We start from the raw sequence: 24,293 nt of genomic DNA, 5'->3' as shown, positions 1-24,293 counted from the left end.
TCTCCTGCTGAGCCTGTGGCACAGTCCTCAGGTCAGTAAGAGAATTTAATGCTGGAGATGGACGTGTTTTCTCACTGTGCCATGTGGGCCCCAGTACAGAAGAAGCTGTTGGCAGACACAGTGACTGTCCAAATCGTAAAACTGTCAATCACTGTATGTGTTGGGAAAGAAGCCTGTGCATTTTTAATTGTCTTGGCAGCCGTGCTGCTTACATAATGGACACCAGTAGGTCTCAGTCCTTCGCCATATGCTTAACTCTGGAGAGAAGAGGCTTCTGGGTGTAGTTGTAATTACCTCATGCAGAATTAAGTGGACCTTGAAATTAGAACTGGACAGTTGGAGGCAGGAAGCTTAACACTTTGATGGAAGTCTATGTTCATACAGACAAGATGTTTAACATGATTCTCTACATACACGAACCAGCACAACACAATGAAGGAAAAACATATTTTACTTTTCTTGCAAATGTTTTTAACTTGTTTTTTTTTTTTTTTTTGGTTGCCTTGAACACTTAAAACAGTATGGGTTTTTTAACTTGAAAATATTCCATTATTTTTTTTTTTTTTTAAATAATTTACAATGCAAAGTAGGGTAAACATCAGTAGTAATATACACTGTTATGATATGCTGCCGCTTCCCACCTCTCACATAGAACACAATGACTCCAGTTGTCATTGTTGGGATCAAATATGGGGTCGCAGCAATGGCAGTTCAGCAGCATCAACAGAGATGTGTCCCAAGCAAATTTCTGGGTCCAGGGCAGATATAACAGCAAATTAAATTGCCACTGTGCATGAGGCCATTGTGAATCTCAAACTGGCAGCCAATCGGCAAATCCCAAACCATTTGCCAATAAAAAGAAATGCAGGTATTTTGATTTTGGCCCTGTCCATGTACCAAACATGGTTCGTGGCCCAGCATCCGCTGTGAGCATGGTCTTGTGAGTTGCTGGTGGTCCACTAGCCATGCTTAGCTTCCGGATGGCACCAAATTTAAAAAAAAATGTCTACTTCTTCACCGCTCTTGTTGTTCTACCATTGCTGGGACCCTGGATTGGTCCCAGCAATTGGCTTGTGACGTCTCCATTTTAATAGCATGTGCCCTGGCACTGTGAACCAACCAGAGTTGTGTTTCTGCTTGAACAGCAGAACTGCAGTAGGTACAAGAGGGAATTGGGGAGATGGGCTAGTAGTTAGAGGGGAAGCATTAATTGAGAGGGGTCGGGGTGAAAGGGGTAAGAGAGGAAGCAGACACAGAGTGGAAAGGGAAGCAAGCAGTGAGAGCCGCAGAAGATGAGAGCAAGAAGTAGGCAGTGAGAAGTGCAGTATTGAAAGGGATAAAGTTAAAGGCAAAAAGGTTAACATGTCACAAGTTCATATTACACAGATGTAATAAAGTATTGAGCAAGGTAACTGATATAAGGATGTATATTTTTCTTGATCAACAATAGGAGACCATATTGTAGGATTTACCCAAAATGTTCAATTTGAGTAAAGTCTCTGCCCTAAACATCACAACATTCCTGGTCTTGGTGTCAGTATATGCAAGTGTGTACACAGACAGACAGATTGTGTGTGGGGGGGGGGGGGATAAAGAGAAGCATGTGGGAAAGAGGTAAAAATGGGGGGGGGGAGAAAGGAGGAGAGAAAGACATGGGGATAGGAGCAATAAAGAGAGGTGTTATCATCATTCATGTGTTAAATGTTTCTTTTCACAAATATTAAAACTATCTTCAGTGTCATCACATGTCAGGTTGTGGATTACAGTTCATTGAAAATGTGCTACTGTATTCATTGATTGCGATGACATATTATGACAACACATCTCAAACCTTATCTAGACACAGGTCATTTAATTTAGTCTTTTTTGTATTGTTGTCAAAGCCTGTTTACTTTTAGTCCATCATAGCTTAACAAGATTTATTTGATTTTGTATTCCAGATACACAATCTGTTTGCCACATTTTTAATTTGTGTTGACATTTATTTTCAAAAGGATATTGACACTTTTCTGCATTTTTCTTTTTAGTGTGACAGTGACAGTGATCAGGAGGAAAAGGTAAAATCTGATCCATCATTTTTATGTGATTGTTTTCCTACTTGCATTTTTTTTTAAAATTTAATTATGGATCTTGTGGCACCTAACACGCCAGATAAAGTAGAACCAGCTATAAAGGTTCTATCTTACCATTTAAAAGTGAATATTTTTTATTCATTACTTATGATTATAAGTCTTATTAAAATGCAGGTTGAAATGTTATACCTATAAATGGTCGTTTGGACTACTTAAATTAAAAGATTATGTGAATCAAACTAGAATATTTAAATTGTCACATCAGTAGTATTCTACCTTTACTTTATACTGTACTTTTTTTAGAGCTAATATTTTTAAAAAAAATTAACATATCATCTTATGCGCTAATGGGGCCCATACTGTACATCTGCGGTGGATTGGTGCAATTCTTAATTTGTTAAATGATTGGGATAGATATAATATGGAATACAGTATATGGGATACACCAGCTGCCAATTCTGACCAAAAAGTGATTGGAATTAGTAAATCAGTTTAGATTTTACCGATCAACTCAAGCTATAAGATGCTAGTGCATGGTAACTATTAGCCAATAAATTACTAGTATTTCACTATTAAAATAGGCGCTTTCATGAATTGCAGATCTGACCTTTGAATGAAAAAAGATCTGCAAATCAATAAAAAATATTGGTTTTGTATTTGCACCTATTGATGGATTGGGGAAACAATATAGAATTGGGGAATCTTTTTATATATACTGATGTATGGGCCCCATTAGTGAAACACAATGGTGTCGACTCCAAAGACAAGTAAATCAAATATTGGCCTAGAATATTAATGTAATACATGGTTGGGCCTGTCCCTGTATATATGTAAATATATGCACTGCCTTGCAGTTCCACTACTCTAAAAAAGGTAACATTTGTTAAAAATAGTAAACAATTTAAAAACTTACACATTAAAAACATGTATTTATAGATTAAAAGTAATTTTGAAAGGTTATCATTTGTTAGTTTCCAACCAATATGTGTGATTACTCTGGCGCTGTCCTCAAAGATTCATGACCAATATCAGTTGTTTGCTCCTAAAAGTACCATTGGGGCCGAACTGACCTTGATATTGGTCCCTATGTGTATCAAAAGGTATCTTTAGTCTGTGCTCTAAAAATTCCTCTCTGTCGTCTGCTTCTGGGCTTGGAGGAGTATCTGGTAATACACTGACCTTAGGGACAAGCTCTCTGTTCAGTGTCTTTAAAATCAGGAAAATCTTCTTACAACCCCAAAGCTTTCCAACCAATGATAACTGACCTGGCGGATGGGCCCTATATGCGCATCAAGGCTTCTTTCAATCCCAACGGACTTCAAGATGGACAACTTCCACGATTACAAAAGGTTTATTCTTCATAAAATTAGTCCATAAAATATAAAACAAGTACAACAAATCAGCAGAACGCCACAGGGGGTCCAAGGCCACGCCACCCTTTCTATATCAATCTCACCCGGATTGAGACAAATGGAAAGATGGCATTACTGATGATAAAAGTGGGCAATGGATCCTCAAGTGGTGTTCCTGCTTCCCACCAACGCATTTCGGACTGCAAAGGTACTTACTCAGGTTGTGTGTGTTTGTGACCATCACCCATGTGCAGTATTTTTATACCCACTCTCAGGCACCTGGCTGATGGTGACACACAAATTCAGTATTGGATCACAGTAAATAAAAACATCATATTCACTTTAAAAAGTTTACAGTAAATGAGAATGCATTTTACAATCCTTATTACAAATAGCCACAATATCTTCATATAAAATTCTAACATACAAATAGTGCTAGTCAAATTCCGAAGACTCCATTTCTAGAGCTGCAGATTACTTCCTATTTGCAGCGTCCGCCGCCCAGAAGCGCATCACCGGGAGGAACAAGGTGACCGCTGCTTCCTGGTTATTGAAACGCACAAGCGCTCCACCGCTGTCCACGGAAGTAGGTGATCCAGATGGCGGAACGCAAATGCATTCCAAATAGAAGTTGTCCATCTTGAAGTCCATTGGGATTGAAATAAACCTTGATGCGCATATAGAGCGCATTGTCCAGGTCAGTTATCATTGGTTGGAAAGCTTTGAGGTTGTAAGAAGATTTTCCTGAATTTAAAGACACTGCTTTGTGAACATAGGGCTTGTCCCTAAGGTCAGTGTATTATCAGATACTCCTCCAAGCTCAGAAGCAGACGACAGAGAGAAATTTTTAGAGCAAAGACTATAGATACCTTTTGATACACATAGGGACCAATATCAAGGTCAGTTTGGCCCCAATGGTACTTTTAGGAGCGAACGCCTGACATTGGTCATGAATCTTTGAGGACAGCACCAGAGTAATCACACATATTGGTTGGAGTGTATTGTTTGTTGGGAGTTCGGGACCCAGTGTGATAACTCGGCTGCAGTCTTGCGTGGTGCAGAAACACCTAAAGAATTTGTCTTGTACTTTTTCATATGAAAGAGCCTTAGATAAACATAACAGGCTTTAAACAGTACAGCCATGACCAAAAGTTTTGAAAATGACACAAATATAAATTTTCACAAACTGTGCTGCCTCAGTTTTTATAATGGCAATTTGCATATACTGCAGAATGTCATAAAGAATGATAGATGAATTGCAATTGCGATTACTGTCCCTCCTTACCATAACAATGGACTTAATTCCAAAATAAAATGTTCACTACATTTCACCCCTGCCATTAAAGGACCAGGTGACATCATGTCAATGATTCTCTCATTAGCACAGGTGAGAGTGTTGATGAGGACAAAGCAGAAGATCATTATGCCAAGCTGACTGAGTTAGAATAACAGACTGGAAGCTTTAAAAAGAGGGTGGTGCTTGAAATCATTGTTCTTCCTCTGTTAACCAAGGTTTCCTTAAAGGAAACTCATGCAGTCATCATAGCTTTGAACAAAAAGGGCTTCACTGGCAAGGATATTGACGCTAATGAATCCAATCCAATCAACCATTTATTGGATCTTGAAGAACTTTAAGGAGAGAGGTTCAATAATTATAAAGAAGGCTTCAGGGCAACCAAGAATATCCAGCAAGTGCCAGGATGTCTCCTAAAGTTGATTCAGCTGCGGGATGGGCCCACAACCAGTGACACCAAGTTTGCTCAGGAATAGCAACAGGCAGGCGTGACTGCAGCTGTATACACTGTACGGCAAAGACTTTTGGAGGATTTCCTAGTGTCAAGAAGGGCAGAAAAGAAGCCACTTCTTTCCTGGAAAAAACATTAGGGACAGAAAAATATTCTGCAAAAGATACAGGGATTTGACTGCTGAGGGTTGGGGTAAAGTCACGTTTTCTGATGAATCCCCTTTCAAATTGTTTGGTGCATCTAGAAATACAATTATCTGGAAGTGTTAGCTTTAACATCAGTCCTGTGTCATGCCAACAGTAACGCATCCTAAGACTAGGATTTTGGTTGATTCTCAGCCAAGGGAGTGTGCTCACTCACAATTTGGCTTAAGATTACAGAAAGGAATAAAGAAACATCCTCCAAAAGCAACTTCTTCCAACCAGTAAAGAACAGTTTGATGATGAAAAATGCCTTTTACAGCATGATGGTACACCTTGCCATAAGGCAAAAGTGATAACTAAGTACCTTGGGGAACAAAACAATGACATTTTTGGTCCATGGCCAGGAAACTCCCCAAACCGTAATCCTATTGAGGCCAATTCTTAAGAGGTGGGTGGACAAACAAAAAAACACACATTCTGACAAACTCCAGGCATTGATTAGGCAAGAATGGGTGGCCATCAGTCAATATGTGGCCTATACATTTGACAGCATGGCAGGGAGTAGTGCAGAGGTCTTGAAAAGGAAGGTCAACACTGAAAATATTGACTCTTTGCATAAACAATGTAATTGTCAATAAAAGCCTTTTACACTTATGAAATGCTTTTAAATTTACTTCAGTATACCATAGTAACATCTGACACTAAAAACACTACAGCAGCAAACTTTATGAAAACCAATTATTGTGTCATTCTCAAAACTTATGTTTTCATGGCTGTGCTATAACACTTGTCAATCCCCATTCATGAAACCATGGAAGGTTATTCTGGTGACATCCTTGCAGCCTGCTATAACCCTGTGTTATATAACATCAAGAGGGAAACAAAAGTAAAAATGCCTTTTTGGCCTGCAGTAGGGTCTTTTGCCCCTTAGATAAATAAAATAATAATTTAGATTTCTTCTGTTTGAGACTGGCCAACATTTTTTAATCAAATCATTTGTTGTCTGTGCACAATTGTCCAATGGTTCCATATTTTATTTACATAATGTAATGCTTTATTTATGATTATGCATCTTCTGACATACTTGTGTTTTGAACTTTTAAAATATAAGGAACCTATCAATCATGTTCACATATTAGCAGTGGCGGCTACAGAGGAGGTGCTGCAGCACAGTTCAAAATTCAAATAGAGGAGCTGTACCAACTGCCATTCTAAACTGACTCACTGGCAGTCAGTGTTTCTCCTCTGTTTGAATTTGAACTGTTCTGCAATGCAGACCCTTCTCTACTGCATATAAAGATATAACATATAACATATATACAGTAGATATAACAAAATAGACTTAGATTAGTCTACATTATTTGGCCACTTTTACTATATGTTTACTATGAGCCAGGCATTCTGGTATTTTGTACTAAATGTTATACACCAGCATAAGAATGTACATTTTTCAATACAAATGCTTAAATGTTTGATGATTGTTTGTATTACTGTACTTGCATTTATTCCATTGTTGAACACACAGTTTTTTTTTATTTACTATATTTCTGTTTTAATGCTTTGTTAGCTGGATCCAAATTTTGAGAGCCATTAACAGGCTGAAAATGTATTTTATTGATTACTAAAGAGCAGATTTAAGCTGATTCAGGGGTCTATTATTATAATATAAACTACTATAATGGTTTAGCCCTATGGTTCCTAAACACTGAGATTTAAAGTTGGATGTAAATTAAACCATTTTTGACAACCCACGCCAGTGCTAGTAATTCCACCATAACCAGCATACTTTGTCAACAGCTAACAAGACTTGCTAGTATTTGCAATTCAACAAACATACTTAATAATTTAAATAGATGAAACTATCTAGATGTGCCGGATGAGCCAAGTGCTATTACGCATGAGACTGGTCTGTCCTATTAAAGTGCCTAAATGTTGATTCACTGAGCCCAGTAAATTTCCCCCTTGCTCACCAACCTGTGGCTGAGAATGCATATAGAAGAGAGACCTCTTACTGCAGATTTCCCTGTTACCCCTCAATGCGGATCAATTTGCTACCTGACAGATCGTCATTTCTATTTGTACTCTACTCATATACTATTTATTGTATAATTATCTTCAGGTTATTTAATTTTAAACCAGACATTATTGAGTATGTTCACCCATGTTGTGGTCAGTCATGTATAAGCACAACGTACTGTGCAATTTATTTCTATGCCCAGATTTTTTTATTCATAATATCTTGGTTTCCTTACCAAATAGCCTTGCTTTGTCAAAATACATGAGCTATAAGGCATGTTTGATGCATGTCATTTGTATTCAGTATATGCTGCCTGTTATAAAATGGAAGACATCATCATTTGAACAGGTCAAGCATATTCAGATGAAGACAAATGGTGCTTATTTGATTTTCTTAAATTCAGGAAATGAAAAAAGTGCTCTCTGGAGAATTCATGTTCTGCCTCACTTAGATGATAGACCAAGGCATGTAGCAGAGATAAGAACAGGCGCTCGCCTTGCGGGTTTTATCTCTGAAGGACGGTCAGGACTGTCAACTCGCTGACATGTGCATTATCCGTGTCATTTTAAACAAAGTGACCTGTGTAAAAGTGCACTCTGCTGTGACATGATAATGGGATGTTGGATGACAGGTAAAGTATACACTTATAAAAGAAGGCTGTGTATTATTCTTTTGTTTAAGTGACAACTAGGAACTTCCTTCCTGTGGATGAAGGGATTGTCAGATCTTAGTAGTGAGACTATGGTTGACTTATCAAAGCTAGAAACTAAATGAATGTATTTATGAGCGTCTCTGAATGTATTGCACACAGATTTCAGTGTCTTGAAGAGGCTATGAAATAAACTTCATAAAATTAACTATGTGTTTTTGTTCTAATTAAGGGGGAAAAGATTTCTGACCTTGGCTACTGAATATTCAGTTCCGTGACAATTATAAGCAGCGTGCACAATGTATTATTAGAAAGTTTTATGTTAGCAAAAGGGTGTTATTCCTAAACACAGACACACATCCAGTTTCTGTAATAGGGAACGCATACTGAGTGTGTGTGTGTGTGTGTGTGTGTGTGTGTGAGATGGTAATTTTAGCTTACAAAGTAATTATTAATTTGTGCCCAGAAACATTTGATGAATGTAATCAAAAAGAAACCCTTATTGTGCATAATTATATATCAGAGGTTGGTATAGATGATTTCTATTTCTATCCAACCAAACCACCTCAACGCCCCCTCTCCCAGCCAAGCAATTATTGCACTAGCATAGGCCTTGCAGCATTCCGGCGATTAATATTGTGATGCTTGATATTGGTCAACAATAGAAGTAAATTAATTATTTCTAATATACTCTCCATTGGTGTCTGCTATCTGTTATAGCAACTCTTATAGTTTCAGTATTGTCGCATAGCAACTACAGAGTAATGTCATAAATAGTTTAAGTGCAATGAAAATATCTGTCCACATGGTAGTATTATTGCTCAGGGGTAGTAAGCAAAAACTTATGCCATCAGTGGGGCATACAGTAAATACCAAATCATGCAACTTCTTCCTTCTATATGGTCTGCTGTTATCAAGCCCCCAACTGTATTGCAATCGATATAACAATGCAACATCCCTATTGGATGTATCAGATGGTCTTTTCAAGTCCAAATGCATAGGATACTAAAACTCACTTTATGATTTTATGTATGTACTGTATGTAAACATGCTTTACACATACATAAAATCAGGGGTGTAGCCAGAACATTTTGAAGGGGCATCTGTTCCAATGCTTCTAGAGAGACAGCTGACGGCCACAGTCATTACTTTTATGAGCCATAATAGTGCTCTAGTTCTGAATCATAGCAGTGCCTTAGTTAATAGTATGCTCAATAAAAGTGTCCTAGTCCATTAGTCTAGTAGGCAGTACCCCCAATTCACATTATGACATACAGTGTCCCCAGTGCCTCCTCTAGCATCCTCCAAAAGTATCTGCTGTTAGGGGGTGGCCATTTTGGGAGGTCCATTTCCATTAAGAAGCCTGACAGGAAGAGGATCGGGACCACAGACAAGAGACAAGTAGATCTGCGGTCCCGGCAGCGGCGAATGCAGAGTTGAGACTTTACTTTTAAGGGGGCGGCCTTTATTTTAGGGGGTTAGGGGGCGCCCGAAATTGCCGGCGGGCTGGCGCCCAATAAGTAGTTACGCCACTGGCACTATGTATATATTAATGGTGAGAAATATATAGAACACATGTAACTTTGACAGGGAAGGGGGATCCCTCTCAGCTCTGGGCCCCATAGAAGCTGTATTCCCTGTACCTATGGTAGCTATGCCCTAGCATAAAATGTTCATACAGTAGCAGGACTGTGAGTCTCCTGACCATTGTGACCTTGCAGTACTGCACTAAATAAAAAAAAATACAACACAACAGAGGCATTCCATGACTACGGGGGCTACATGTTCTTAAACTGGGTATGACATGCCTAGATGTTGTTATATAGCTTTATATACTTTAGAATACTCACATGATCCACAGAAATGTTTACGATTATTATTTATTATTACTGCGATAAAACGCCCTATTTCAGTTATCAAGAAAGCTATTACATAATGCAAGTTGTCTAGAACTAAGCTAATTAACATGGAAAATAACAGTTCTCTGTTTAGTAATATCTTGCTTACAAAAAGACTAGTATAACAGATTGCCAGGCATGTAAACACACAATCTAAAGCTTACTTCATCCCCAGTTATATATAGTTTGACTTTACATATGGTGTTCTGAAACTAACATACTTTCCAGGTGTGAAAAACAACACCTAGACTGGGTACGTAAACCCATGGCTACAACATTCTGTTAATGGTGCTGTTCTATTTTCTACAGAGTGTTTGGTGATAGGTTATGCTTAGTCTACTTTTGTGTCACTTGATCTGAATGAAATTATAACATGTTAATCAGCTGCTAGTCCTCTGAATTTCTATGGTGCTATCTTAATTAGACACGAAAACATATAGCACAGGAAATAGTGTTACATGTTTATAATACTAATTAAAATGTTGCAACTTGTTGATAGCACTTTGATGGATCCATGCAGGATGTGGCTTTGGACATGAATAATCTTTTTGCAGTCCTTCATAAAAAGATGTCTGTAAAGCTGTGTACACATGTGGCAATTTTAAGCACATATCGCTGCCAATATGGTTGCTGGGCGACCATATTGCTAGTGATTTGTATGTGCTGTGGGTGATAAATCGCCAGGTGTGTTCAGCCCCTAATGGTCGCTGGTCATAGGAGCATGCTCCTGGGACCAGCTATTCCCCCCTGTGGCTAACCCCGGCAGAGTCTCCTTTTCATCAGTGACCATCTCTGGTCACTGATAAAAACAGGACACTGACCAATATATTGCTGATATATTGCACTGCCCGCATATTGGCTGCGGGGATTCCAGTCCCGGGCGCAGACAAAAAGGGGGCCCAGGACTGGAGTTTATAAAGTATAATTTGTCATAAACAAAGTTCACATTTCGCTTGAAGCAATGTAGAGGCTGAGTAGTGCGGCCAGTGCTGTGTATGCCGGAGGTCTCACCAGGTTATCCAGGGGTTCAAGAAGGGGAAAGGAGGCCCTGCTTATTTTGGCCACAATATCTGATTGCAGCCCTGCCTATTCGATAAGTAAAGGTTTCTGATGCTATACACAGGAGAGATGATAATTAATGTTATTAGTTGTTGATTGGTGGAGTTAGAAGTGCTATCTGAGGGCCCAATAAAAGAAAGATAAGGTGCACTTGAATCCCAGTTATACACCCTTGTGCAAATTAATATAAACAAGTGATGAAAATGACATTATTTTGATTTTCACCTTAGATTTTATTTCAAACAACATTTTAGTAGTTTAAATTACCTCCTTTGTTTTTCATAAGCATTTTTTACCCAGTTTGTCATAGAATCCACCAAAGCCACTGGTGATTTTAGTGTCATGGTACTACACTTATATCAGTGCTTCAATCAGCTTCACTTTCGCCGCACAGTCCTTTCCTCTAAGGCGGTGTCTGGTGAGATCATAAGCCAGTCTAGTACCATTACTGAGCCTAGATGCATCAGATCATTTGCTATACCATCAGTCTGTTGCGTGACCCATGGGATCCCACAAGTCGGCTGCTGTAGCCTGTAGCAACAACAAAGAGGCCAGCAAGGCCAGCGGCATGCCTTCCGTTTGATAAAAAGGAGGCTACCACCACTCCCTCTCAACCCCAAAATGGCACCAGACTGTCAGTTATTAACAGTTTGATAGCGATCAACATGCTACATCACAGACCTATGCTGCACTTGCACAGTACGGGACCAGTGCATGTATTTTGTGGCATACGCTGCTATTACAACTGCACCTGAATCAGGCCCATTATTTCTAAATGGTTACTATATTTCCATACATGCTTACTACAACATTCCTTACAGTGACCCTGTTGTCAAGCACTATAAAAAATATGACTTTTATAATAAATGGTAATAGAATACATTGGCTCAGCAGTTGCTTTGGGATACAGGCCATAAAATGTAAACAAGAATATGGGATGTCTGGTGACTGAGAAATGCACAGTGAGGTTAAAAACTAGCAACTAGCTGTGTTTTAATGATTTCGGCGGTAACATTATGCTACTTTTAGGTCTGCAGTAAACATTTCTGAGAGCTATTATTATTCTGGTGCAAGATTAAGAAAGCTGTAAAACAAATATCTCTACAGCCAATAAAAAAATATATAAAAAGCACTTTTAAATAGCGCTTTACAAATGGGCAAATTAAATTGCACTGAAATTACATTACAGCCGTACATTACTAATAATGACAATAATAAATTAAGAAAATGATCTTCCATTCTCTGTAGATGCTGCTACTAATTTAAAAGAAGCCGCTGGATAAAAGCATGTTTTCTACTCTACAGGATAGAATCCTTTCCTCATGCCAGAAAATGTCTTTTTTCCTTTGATATTTCTTAGCCTTAGGTTCCAGTAAGACTCATATACACATCTACTACCACATCCAGCTCAGTGATTGCTATCTGTACAAAATGCAGTATGCTTTAGATTATAGATAACATCAGTCGATAGTGTTAACATTTTTTAAATAAGTTTAAAATGTGCTCCCTCAGTAGGTGCAACTCTTATACCTCACTAGATATTGAATTTAGACTATGACCTGTTCTTTCCTGCAGCCAAATATCTTAATTCTTGCCTCTGTTCTTGTTAATGATCTCCAGTTGGATTCATGCTATCTTTTAACCCAGTCCTTGTTTTATGGACCAAGTAGATTCAGTATAATGTGCGCCAAGGTGTGTTGTACAGGTATTGGTAGGTAAGAGTTAAGTCCCATATAAGGCACTCCCCCTGGATTTGTGGGGTGTCAGCTAAGTCCAAAAAACAGTGGTGGGCTGTTTAGAGGGTCATTTTGAAAGACAGATCATGGGTCTTCAACCTGTGGCCCTCCAGATGTTGTGAAACTACATGTTCCAACATGCATTGCCACATTTTTTCATATGAGAGCATACCAAAACTGTCAGGGCATGCTGGGACATGTAGTTCTACAACATCTGGAGGGCCACAGGTTGAAGACATGTGGTGTAGATCATGGAGGTAAGAGGTACTGGTAAGGTTGCATCACAGTGAGAGGCGTCATAACAAAAACAAGATAATGATTGGATCCAGAGTAGGGAAGAATATGCAGTCATGATGTAGAAATTAACAATGTCGACATCATAAAAAATGTTGTCATAGACAGAATGTCAATATATGATATGGTACTCTTTACCTAGAACGGCGCCCATCGCGGTCGTCGCTGGTACATCGCGGGTACATTAGTAGCCACCCGCGATGCTAACGACATCGCGACCGACGCGATGATTGATCGCGTCGTTAGCATCGCGGGTGGCCAACAATGTACCCGCGACGACCGCGATGACCGCGATGGGCGCGATTGATCAATCATCGCGGTCATCGCGATGTCGCTAGCATCGCGGGCGCACAATAATGTACCCGCGATGACCGCGATGACCACGATTTCTGGCTGTGGAAAAAGACAAGTGAAAATAAGGAAAAACACAGCAAATGACATGGCATCCCTCAATTAAAAAAAGTGTGAAAAATACAAAAATACATGAAAATTCCACCTAACACTTAAATGTCATAGATAACAATCAAACCGCACACCTGTTGCGGTGATTTTACAGTAAAAACGCACACATATCGCGGCGATTTAACATTAAAACTGCGCAGATATCGCCGTGATTGCGGGCACATGGCGGCTGGTTGCATCATGGGTGACCATGGCCGTCATGTGCCTGCAATCACGGCGATAGTTGCGCAAAAAGCAACAAAAATCAATAAAAAAACACATCAAATTACATGGCAAACCGCGCACATATCGCCGTGATTGCGGGCACATGGCGTCCGGTTGCATCACGGGTGACCACGGCCGTCATGTGCCTGCAATCACGGCGATAGTTGCGCAAAAAGCAACAAAATTCAATAAAAAAACACATCAAATTACTTGGCATCCCTTAATTATAAGACAATGAAATAAGACACGACACAGGTTATGAATTTCAAATTATGACGCTTTTTTTTTATTTTTTAATAAAATATCTTATTTTTTAAATGTAGTATAAAATAAATTATTTTTTTTATTTTTTTATTTTTTTTTTAAGAATGGGGGGGGGGGGGGGGGAAGGTCTGGGCGAAGGTCATTGAAAGTATAGGAGAATAGATGCCTCTTGGGAGGAACTGGATTACAACAAGGCAAATCGGAATGAGGCATACAAAAAATGGGGCTCAATACGCAAAAAGGCACCCTAATGCAAACATGCACTGGGTACAGAAGAAAATGCAAATATGCGGAACAGTCCATGGTGAAGGTGCAAAACAAGTACGGACAGCTCAAAGTCCAGGAGTCCGATACTGCGACCATCAGTAACCGAAATTATGGCCTACGAGCAACAAAGTTCATCATGGAGCAAATAACAAACAGAGTGGAACAAGGGCATTGCTGCAAGGCACAATAATTAGAAACAAATTAAAACCAAATCACTAATTAATGGCGCTCTTCACCTGGGAGGGGACTTTGTGTGCTCAACAGAGCTCTTGAAATAGTCCCAGGCAAAGACGAAGGGTCTGTGACTGGTGGCAAAGGGGGCCTCGGCGCGTACATTACAGGGGCAGGAGGAGGCGGAGCATAACCCGACGCACTGTACGAAGGGTAGTGATAGGGGTAATTGGGCATTTGGGCTGCTTGCCATACGACGTTGGCAGGTGGCTCTATACTGCATGCACTAGAAAGACTTCTCTCTGATGCACGCATTATAACGCCATATATCAACCTCTTGGACTCATGGAGCTGGTCTGGCGCCATGCCTCGCATTTCCACGGCAAGATTATTACAAAAAATTTGGAAATCGTCAAGGGGAATTTCCGGTGCCTCCGGTGCCGACGTGCTAGCATGCCCTTGGACATTACGAGCAGTGCTGGACAGCTGTCTTCTGGGACGCCTCCTCGGGATAGCAGGTGCAGTGCTCTCCGTCATCGGAGTACTGTCCCCCTCTGCAACTGCCACAGGCTCCTGCTCTGTCTCAGGGGGAACTTCCTAGAAAGGGGAAAAAAAGGGAAAATGTTAATAACATGACATTTCACAGTCACTTACATGCAAGACATTTGTCAGGAAATACTTACAACGTCCACACTCTCCGCTGCAACGGACGAAGAGGTGTCCTCCGTATCACTTCCCCCTGTTCCACTCTGTTGTCTCTGCTCCAAGATAAACTTCATCCGCTCGTAGTACCATAATTTCGGCACGTAGACGTCATCAGCATCGGCTCCGGAACTCTGAGACTGCTGTACTCGCTTCATCTCCTTCACCATAACTGTCCGCATATTCGTCATCCTCTTCTGTACCCAGGCGACGTCTGCACGAGGTACCCGTTTGCGTATAAGAGCCACCATTTTCCGATACGCCTCATTCCTCTTCGCCTTGTTGTGGTAATCCGGGTGTTTCATCTCCCAGAGGCACCTATTCTCCTTATACAGATCAATGACCTTCGCCATAAAACCATTTGTGAGTTCTCGCTCAGACATTGCTGTAAAACAAAAACACAAACAAAACCATCTATAAGTAATTGATGTCTATACGGTATGTCAAAATGGTATCGCATCACACCAAATGGCACAAGTCCCATGGCATCTGATGTGAGGCGATTCCATTTTCACCAAAAATCATTCACATTTGCTAGTATACCACCCCCACTATCCACGCGCACCCGAAGCGTGGCGAGCCCCGTGAGGGGACGCGGATACCTTCACAGTTATACGCGTCCCCTGGCGGGCTTCACAGGTGTCCGTGGCGAAAAGTGGACACCTGTGAAGCCCGCGAGGGGACGCGCTTACCTGTGAAGGTATCCGCGTCCCCTCGCGGGGCTCGCTGCGCTCGCCACGCTTCGGGCTCGGTGGCTCGCTGCGCTCGCCACACTATTCTATTCTCAAATCCACGCCGACGTGGATAGTAGGGCATGAAAAGGTCGGAGGACGCGTACCGCCGCCGCTCGCCACGCTTCGGGTGCGCGTGGATAGTGGGGGTGGTACCCTGGGAAAAAAAGGCATTTGGGTTACATTTACAAATTAATTAGAAGAACAATTTAAGCACGACTTACCTAATTCAGGAGATAACGGCGTTTACTTTTTAATTTGTTTATCTGCACTTCCACCGATTACAGCAACTTCAATTCCCCAAAAAAATAAAAAAAACATCATTAATTAAAATTCAATGACATAGAAATCCCCCCCCACTATCCACGCGCACCCGAAGCGTGGCGAGCGCAGCGAGCCCCGCGAGGGGCGGCGGTACGCGTCCTCTGACCTTTTCATGCCCTACTATCCACGTCGGCGTGGAGTTGAGAATAGAATAGTGTGGCGAGCGCTGCGAGCCACCGAGCCCGAAGCGTGGCGAGCGCAGCGAGCCCCGCGAGGGGACGCGGATACCTTCACAGTTATACGCGTCCCCTGGCGGGCTTCACAGGTGTCCGTGGCGAAAAGCGGACACCTGTGAAGCCCGCGAGGGGACGCGTTTATCTGTGAAGGTATCCACGTCCCCTCGCGGGGCTCGCTGCGCTCGCCACGCTTCGGGCTCGGTGGCTCGCTGCGCTCGCCACACTATTCTATTCTCAACTCCACGCCGACGTGGATAGTGGGGGTATGAAAAGGTCGGAGGACGCGTACCGCCGCCCCTCGCGGGCCTCGCTGCGCTCGCCACGCTTCGGGTACGCGTGGATAGTGGCCGTGGTACACTGGGGAAAAAAGGTATTTAGGACACATTTACAAGTTAATTAGAAGCACAATTTACCTTATTTAAAGGCGCTCAATTGGCCACGGGCCAAACTGCAGGCCACACAAAACACTACACAGCAACTGCAGAAACAAACCACAAAAAAAAAACCCCATCAATAATCCAATTTCAATGACATAAAAAACCACAGCCACTATCCACGCGTACCCGAAGCGTGGCGAGCGCAGCGAGGCCCGCGAGGGGCGGCGGTACGCGTCCTCCGACCTTTTCATACCCCCACTATCCACGTCGGCGTGGAGTTGAGAATAGAATAGTGTGGCGAGCGCAGCGAGCCACCGAGCCCGAAGCGTGGCGAGCGCAGCGAGCCCCGCGAGGGGACGCGGATACCTTCACAGGTAAGCGCGTCCCTTTGCGGCCTTCACTGGTATCTGTGGTCGTATTGCAGTGAAGCCCGCAAAGGGACGCGCTTACCTGTGAAGGTATCCGCGTCCCCTCGCGGGGCTCGCTGCGCTCGCCACGCTTCGGGCTCGGTGGCTCGCTGCGCTCGCCACACTATTCTATTCTCAACTCCACGCCGACGTGGATAGTGGGGGTATGAAAAGGTCGGAGGACGCGTACCGCCGCCCCTCGCGGGCCTCGCTGCGCTCGCCACGCTTCGGGTACGCGTGGATAGTGGCCGTGGTACACTGGGGAAAAAAGGTATTTAGGACACATTTACAAGTTAATTAGAAGCACAATTTACCTTATTTAAAGGCGCTCAATTGGCCACGGGCCAAACTGCAGGCCACACAAAACACTACACAGCAACTGCAGAAACAAACCACAAAAAAAAAAACCCCATCAATAATCCAATTTCAATGACATAAAAAACCACAGCCACTATCCACGCGTACCCGAAGCGTGGCGAGCGCAGCGAGGCCCGCGAGGGGCGGCGGTACGCGTCCTCCGACCTTTTCATACCCCCACTATCCACGTCGGCGTGGAGTTGAGAATAGAATAGTGTGGCGAGCGCAGCGAGCCACCGAGCCCGAAGCGTGGCGAGCGCAGCGAGCCCCGCGAGGGGACGCGGATACCTTCACAGGTAAGCGCGTCCCTTTGCGGCCTTCACTGGTATCTGTGGTCGTATTGCAGTGAAGCCCGCAAAGGGACGCGCTTACCTGTGAAGGTATCCGCGTCCCCTCGCGGGGCTCGCTGCGCTCGCCACGCTTCGGGCTCGGTGGCTCGCTGCGCTCGCCACACTATTCTATTCTCAACTCCACGCCGACGTGGATAGTGGGGGTATGAAAAGGTCGGAGGACGCGTACCGCCGCCCCTCGCGGGCCTCGCTGCGCTCGCCACGCTTCGGGTACGCGTGGATAGTGGCCGTGGTACACTGGGGAAAAAAGGTATTTAGGACACATTTACAAGTTAATTAGAAGCACAATTTACCTTATTTAAAGGCGCTCAATTGGCCACGGGCCAAACTGCAGGCCACACAAAACACTACACAGCAACTGCAGAAACAAACCACAAAAAAAAAAACCCCATCAATAATCCAATTTCAATGACATAAAAAACCACAGCCACTATCCACGCGTACCCGAAGCGTGGCGAGCGCAGCGAGGCCCGCGAGGGGCGGCGGTACGCGTCCTCCGACCTTTTCATACCCCCACTATCCACGTCGGCGTGGAGTTGAGAATAGAATAGTGTGGCGAGCGCAGCGAGCCACCGAGCCCGAAGCGTGGCGAGCGCAGCGAGCCCCGCGAGGGGACGCGGATACCTTCACAGGTAAGCGCGTCCCTTTGCGGCCTTCACTGGTATCTGTGGTCGTATTGCAGTGAAGCCCGCAAAGGGACGCGCTTACCTGTGAAGGTATCCGCGTCCCCTCGCGGGGCTCGCTGCGCTCGCCACGCTTCGGGCTCGGTGGCTCGCTGCGCTCGCCACACTATTCTATTCTCAACTCCACGCCGACGTGGATAGTGGGGGTATGAAAAGGTCGGAGGACGCGTACCGCCGCCCCTCGCGGGCCTCGCTGCGCTCGCCACGCTTCGGGTACGCGTGGATAGTGGCCGTGGTACACTGGGGAAAAAAGGTATTTAGGACACATTTACAAATTAATTAGAAGCACAATTTACCTTATTTAAAGGCGCTCAATTGGCCACGGGCCAAACTGCAGGCCGAACAAAACGCAACACAGCAACTGCAAAAACAAACCACAAAAAAAAAACCCCATCAATAATCCAATTTCAATGACATAAAAAACCACAGCCACTATCCACGCGGACCCAAAGCGTGGCAAGCGCAGCGTGCAGGTGACGTATGTTGCTATGCGCTATTTCGCATAGCAACCAGTGTTATCCACTGTAATTTTAACAGACTTACATTGGTTGCTATGTGCAATACCATATAGCAACATAAGTCACTCACTGATAATATGGTGACGTACATTGCCGTGTGCTACTGCACATAGCAAGCGGTGTTAAAAACGGTGGTTGCTATGTGTAAAAAGGCATGGTGACATATGTTGCTATGGCTTTTTACACATAGCAACCACCGTTTCAATGTTAATTTACAGTGTAAAATGCTGGTTGCTATGTGCAAGAGTGCATAGCAACACTTGTCACAAACATAATATATGCAGGTGACGTATGTTGCTATGCGCTATTTCGCATAGCAACCAGTGTTATCCACTGTAATTTTAACAGACTTACATTGGTTGCTATGTGCAATACCATATAGCAACATAAGTCACTCACTGATAATATGGTGACGTACATTGCCGTGTGCTACTGCACATAGCAAGCGGTGTTAAAAACGGTGGTTGCTATGTGTAAAAAGGCATGGTGACATATGTTGCTATGGCTTTTTACACATAGCAACCACCGTTTCAATGTTAATTTACAGTGTAAAATGCTGGTTGCTATGTGCAAGAGTGCATAGCAACACTTGTCACAAACATAATATATGCAGGTGACGTATGTTGCTATGCGCTATTTCGCATAGCAACCAGTGTTATCCACTGTAATTTTAACAGACTTACATTGGTTGCTATGTGCAATACCATATAGCAACATAAGTCACTCACTGATAATATGGTGACGTACATTGCCATGTGCTACTGCACATAGCAAGCGGTGTTAAAAACGGTGGTTGCTATGTGTAAAAAGGCATGGTGACATATGTTGCTATGGCTTTTTACACATAGCAACCACCGTTTCAATGTTAATTTACAGTGTAAAATGCTGGTTGCTATGTGCAAGAGTGCATAGCAACACTTGTCACAAACTTAATATATGCAGGTGACGTATGTTGCTATGCGCTATTTCGCATAGCAACCAATGTTATCCACTGTAATTTTAACAGACTTACATTGGTTGCTATGTGCAATACCATATAGCAACATAAGTCACTCACTGATAATATGGGATGCGGTCATTTTATCGAATGACATTAGTTTGAATGTCTTTTGGTCGACCCCACTATGTTGAATGTGTGAAAAGGTTGACATGGGTTTATGTCGACTGCCATTAGGTCGACTGGGCTTAGGTGGAATTGCTCTTTTTGGGTTTTTTTGGTGCTGACATGTGCCGACAGGCGGTGGTTCATGCCCTACCATCCACTAGGGCGTGGTTGAGTGTCCGATTCACTATGTCAACAGTGTCCATGTCAACACTGTTGACATTTTGGCCCAAAAAAACCCCAAAAGAGCAATTCGACCTAACCCCAGTCGACCTAATGGCAGTCGACATAGTTGGAAGGTCAACATAAACCCATGTCAACCTTTTCACACATTCAATCTACTGGGGTCGACCAAATGACATTAGATCCAATGATCCACACCCCTCCAACTGCCACTGGGACCCCCTTCTACCCTTCTTCCACAGAAGCCATGTGCCCCCTCCCCTCCCTCCCTCTCCCCCCCCCCCCTCCCTCCCTCTCCCCCCCCCCCCTCCCCCCTCCCTCTCCCCCCCTCCCTCTCCCCCCCTGTCCCCCTGTCCCCCCCTGTCCCCCTCTCCCCCCCCAAAATTCATCCAAAAACGCCACAGGCCACTTACATGTGCTCAGGGGCAGGGTGTGGAAGCTAATGCGCGCTCTGTACTGAATGAAATGCATGCTGGGACACTTCCTGCCTTCCCTACATGCATTTTTTCAGTTTGAGTGACATTACTGTATGAAATCGCGGGCATCGCGGTAATCGCGGGCATTGAGGTGTACAATGCACAGCTCAATACCCGCGATGCCCGCGATGACCGCGATTTTAATGTTACTTTACTAGTGCTAAAAGTGCATGAAATCGCGGTCATCGCGGGCATCCCAGGCATTGTGGTGTACATTACACAGCTCAATGCCCGAGATGCCCGCGATGAGCGCGATTTCAATGTTATCTGGCCTAAAATGATGCTGGAATCACATTTCTGTGAACCTCTGTCACACAGAAACATTGTGAGATGTGACAGCAGGTGTAATTTCGAGGGGGGCAATAATTACAGGTCAATAATTACAGGGCCACTATAAGGCAAGGGGTGATATACTAAAATGAGATTGCTGTGATCCTCTGTCACACATAAGCAGTGTGAGAGGTGTCAGCAAGTGATTTGAACCAAATGTACATTTAGCAAAAAAGTACAGGGACCCAATACAGCTAGGGGTGATTCATGAACTATTACAGGGACCCAATACGGCTAAGGGGGGGATATATGATTAATTACAGGGACAAAATATGGCTAAGGGGTGCAACATTATGGGTGAAACACTGCTTAAGATGCCAGGGAATCTAACTACTTTTTTGGGGGTGAGAGCATGAAATGGGCCTAATTCAGGTGTGTGTGCAAATTCACTCATACATGCAAAATCACTCAACTGACTCAGTAAAGCAGTAAAGACAAGTTTGAATAAAAGGCAGTAATTTACTTGAATAAAAAATAGATAACATTGAAATGCAAACAAACAGTAGCATAAAAAAAACAGCTTTTCAAGTTTAAAGTCCATAGTTTTTCAGTCATCTTTCTCTAACAATGTTAAGGCGTGTAAAATACGCTCAAAAGTTTGGTTCATACCTATGCTCTTTCTCCACATAAATTCTTGTAGATACCCTTCCAGCAAATGTCTGGCAGTACCCCGGTGGCGTTTATTGCGCCATTTCGCCGCCCCCCACATGCGCTCAATGTTCTGGGTGTGCACCCCTGTTGTGGGGTCCACAAAGTTAAACCTATGATTCACTTGAGCGTGCTGGAAGCCTGCAGCCTCCAGCTGTTCTGTATTATAGGCCCTCCAGCAATCGCTGTAGATGGTGGTGCCCGGCTCCACATGCTCCACAATGGCAGCCAATAAAGTGGGGGCGTCCCGGGTGGCCACTTTTGTGGCAAAGCACTGCCCAGTTTCCCGGCAGATGCCCCCAAAAACCCACTGTTGGGGTAGCACACGGCCGACATGGGATTTGCGGCGGACAAACAGAGTCTCGTCGACCTCGACTATTTTGTCGGGCCCTCCAATGCGGCGCTGGGGCTGAGCCATCAAGTCCATGAGGCACGCCTCCCTCATGTACTTATTGTACAGCACCGTTGTCTTGGGGGAGATGCCAAGGTGCCGCTCACAGTAGTCGCCGGAAGTCAGCTCCTCGCACCAGTTGAAGATAAACCTGATGATGTTCACAAACGACATCCGGCACCCAGGAATGAAGAGGCCAGCGCGGAGACTGATCTTCTGGCGGCAGGCTCTCACGTGGCAGCGCCACATCACCTCCTTCTCGCTGAGCTTCATGGCATGCCCATTGCCGCAGGTAGCTTCCTTGGGCAACAGGTGATGCTCCTGGAGAAATCGGATCGCCTCCGCCTCCGTCTGAGGCAGGGAGTACATGTTCACTCCAGATCCAGATGCCATGGCCATGACAGGAACAGCAGAAACAGCAGAAGGCCGAATTAGCAGCAGGGCCTCAGTCACCAACAGCAACAGCAGCACAGTCTCTGTAATCACGGTGACTCAGCAGCAGAATGAACAGCAGCAGCAGCAACACTGGAATCAGCAGAAGTCTCTCAGGAATCAGTAATAATCAATCAAAACGCAAATCTCTCTCTCTCAAACCACAGCTCCTCTCAACCCACAAATTTCCCCCCAAAATCAAGGTCTTTTAAACTGTCACAGGGGGGCAGTCTGAGGCAGTGGGATGTACCCTTTGTTGTTATTGTCCTATAAACATCTGTCACTATGCAGACACAGGGCGTTGGCCTCAGACAGGAGGATGGTGTCAACATGAGTAACTAGGCAGACGTACCTAGGGCAGATGTAGCTAGGCAGACTAAGGGCCATTCCACCTATTACAGATGTTACCATGCAGAATTAGGGTCATTAAAGGGTCATTTGAACCCATTACAGATGTGAATGGGTCATTTGAACCCATTACAGATGCGAAATCGCGGTCATCGCGGTGATCGCGGGCATCTTGTGCACAAAATTACACCCGCGATGCCTCAATCACCGCGATTCTACAATGGGGCCGACGAAAAAGTTGAGGAATCACTACCATCGCGGTGATCGCGGGCATCGCGGGAATCTTGACCACCAAAATAACACCCGCGATGCCTCAATCACCGCGATTTTACATGCTGCCGATTAGAAAGTTGAGGAATCGCGGTCATCGCGATGATCTTGGCCCGCAAATAGTACCCGCGATGCCTCAATCACCGCGATGAGCGCAATTTTACACCCGACAATCGCGATGAACATCGCGGGCGCCGTTCTAGGTAAAGAGTACCTATGATATTTTGACTTTGGCAAACATTAGGATTAATGCTAGAATTATGTGTAGGGGTTAGGGTAACATTAGGTTTAAGTACAGAATTACCGCATGAGCACAATGTCGATATTGTGATCATGTCAATATTTCATCAGCAAGATTAATATTGACATGTTGAACATGTGAACAGCCTGTGGTCTATCAGACACACAGAACTCATCACAGTACAGTACTCTGAGTTCAGCCTTCACTGCCAGCAGGCAGGGTAGGCTTTGTAGAAATGGGAGAAACAGGTAAAGACCCGATAACACTATTTTAAGATTATTATTACTGGGTTCCCTCCGGTATTTGTTTACAACATTTTTTTTTGTAAATTGCGACAGATTGTTTTTTTCCCATTACAAGTATGGGACATGTGATCTGGTTGCTAAACTTATGGGATTTTAAGTTCTTTGGTACAAATTTCCTCCAATTGCCCATAAATACATTCAAGTGATACTAAAATGAGAAAAAGGTGTAAAAACACTAATTTCCATTTTAATTTATTAAAAATAATTTTGATAAATATGCACATAAAGCACAATGAAATATGTTTGTGTAAAATGTATATGGCTCAGTCTTCTAAAATATGTGCAGTAATAATTACTATGAATAATACTTGTAACACATGTTTAAACTTGATATGCAAAGCATAGGTCACAATGAATTGAAGTGGCATGAAATGTCACATTTGCACACATGGTGCATGCTGGGTGCCTCTTTATAGGCATATTTCTTAGGTTTTGTGCATTTAAGGATAGACGTTTGGCATTTCATAAAGCACAAGGACAAACATTCTGCTCATATTAAAAACTGTATTGCTTGTACAGGCCTGTCAATCAAACCTCAAAGAGAAATTAGTGTTAATGAATATGTCTTCTTACATTTATCAATTTTTGCTCAATTTAATTTATCTTTAC

The 24,293-nt window shown here is 43.4% G+C and overlaps 2 protein-coding genes across 7 annotated transcripts in view; one reads left to right on the top strand and one right to left on the bottom strand.

The window, feature by feature from the left end:
• The window catches only part of AUTS2 (activator of transcription and developmental regulator AUTS2), a 1,267,464-nt gene that overhangs the window by 867,145 nt on the left and 376,026 nt on the right, over positions 1 to 24,293 (top strand). For all 6 annotated transcript variants that reach the window (XM_083174084.1, XM_083174087.1, XM_083174085.1 and 3 more), the window contains one exon: positions 2,028 to 2,057. In XM_083174084.1, coding sequence (XP_083030210.1) covers positions 2,028 to 2,057 — 30 coding nt within the window. The remainder of the gene's footprint in view (positions 1 to 2,027; positions 2,058 to 24,293) is intronic.
• On the bottom strand, positions 14,017 to 16,750 carry LOC146059011 (uncharacterized). The gene is made up of 4 exons (XM_083171172.1): positions 16,680 to 16,750; positions 15,991 to 16,056; positions 15,017 to 15,420; positions 14,017 to 14,930 (listed from the first exon to the last, which is right to left on the bottom strand). The coding sequence occupies exons 3-4, from the start codon at positions 15,416 to 15,418 to the stop codon at positions 14,382 to 14,384; spliced, it is 951 nt and encodes a 316-aa protein (XP_083027298.1). The 5' UTR covers positions 15,419 to 15,420; positions 15,991 to 16,056; positions 16,680 to 16,750; the 3' UTR covers positions 14,017 to 14,381.

This window comes from Crinia signifera, chromosome 2, assembly GCF_055691185.1.
Source record: "Crinia signifera chromosome 2, ASM5569118v1, whole genome shotgun sequence".
Lineage (NCBI taxonomy): Eukaryota > Metazoa > Chordata > Amphibia > Anura > Myobatrachidae > Crinia > Crinia signifera.
This window is presented reverse-complemented; position numbering and strand designations above follow the sequence as displayed.

Coding starts and splice junctions, on each gene's coding strand:
- LOC146059011 (XM_083171172.1), bottom strand. CDS start 15,418: ATGTCTGAGCGAGAACTCACAAATGGTTTTATGGCGAAGGTCATTGAT. Junction 14,931..15,016: donor CAGCGGAGAGTGTGGACGTT/GTAAGTATTTCC, acceptor TCCCCTTTCTAG/GAAGTTCCCCCTGAGACAGA.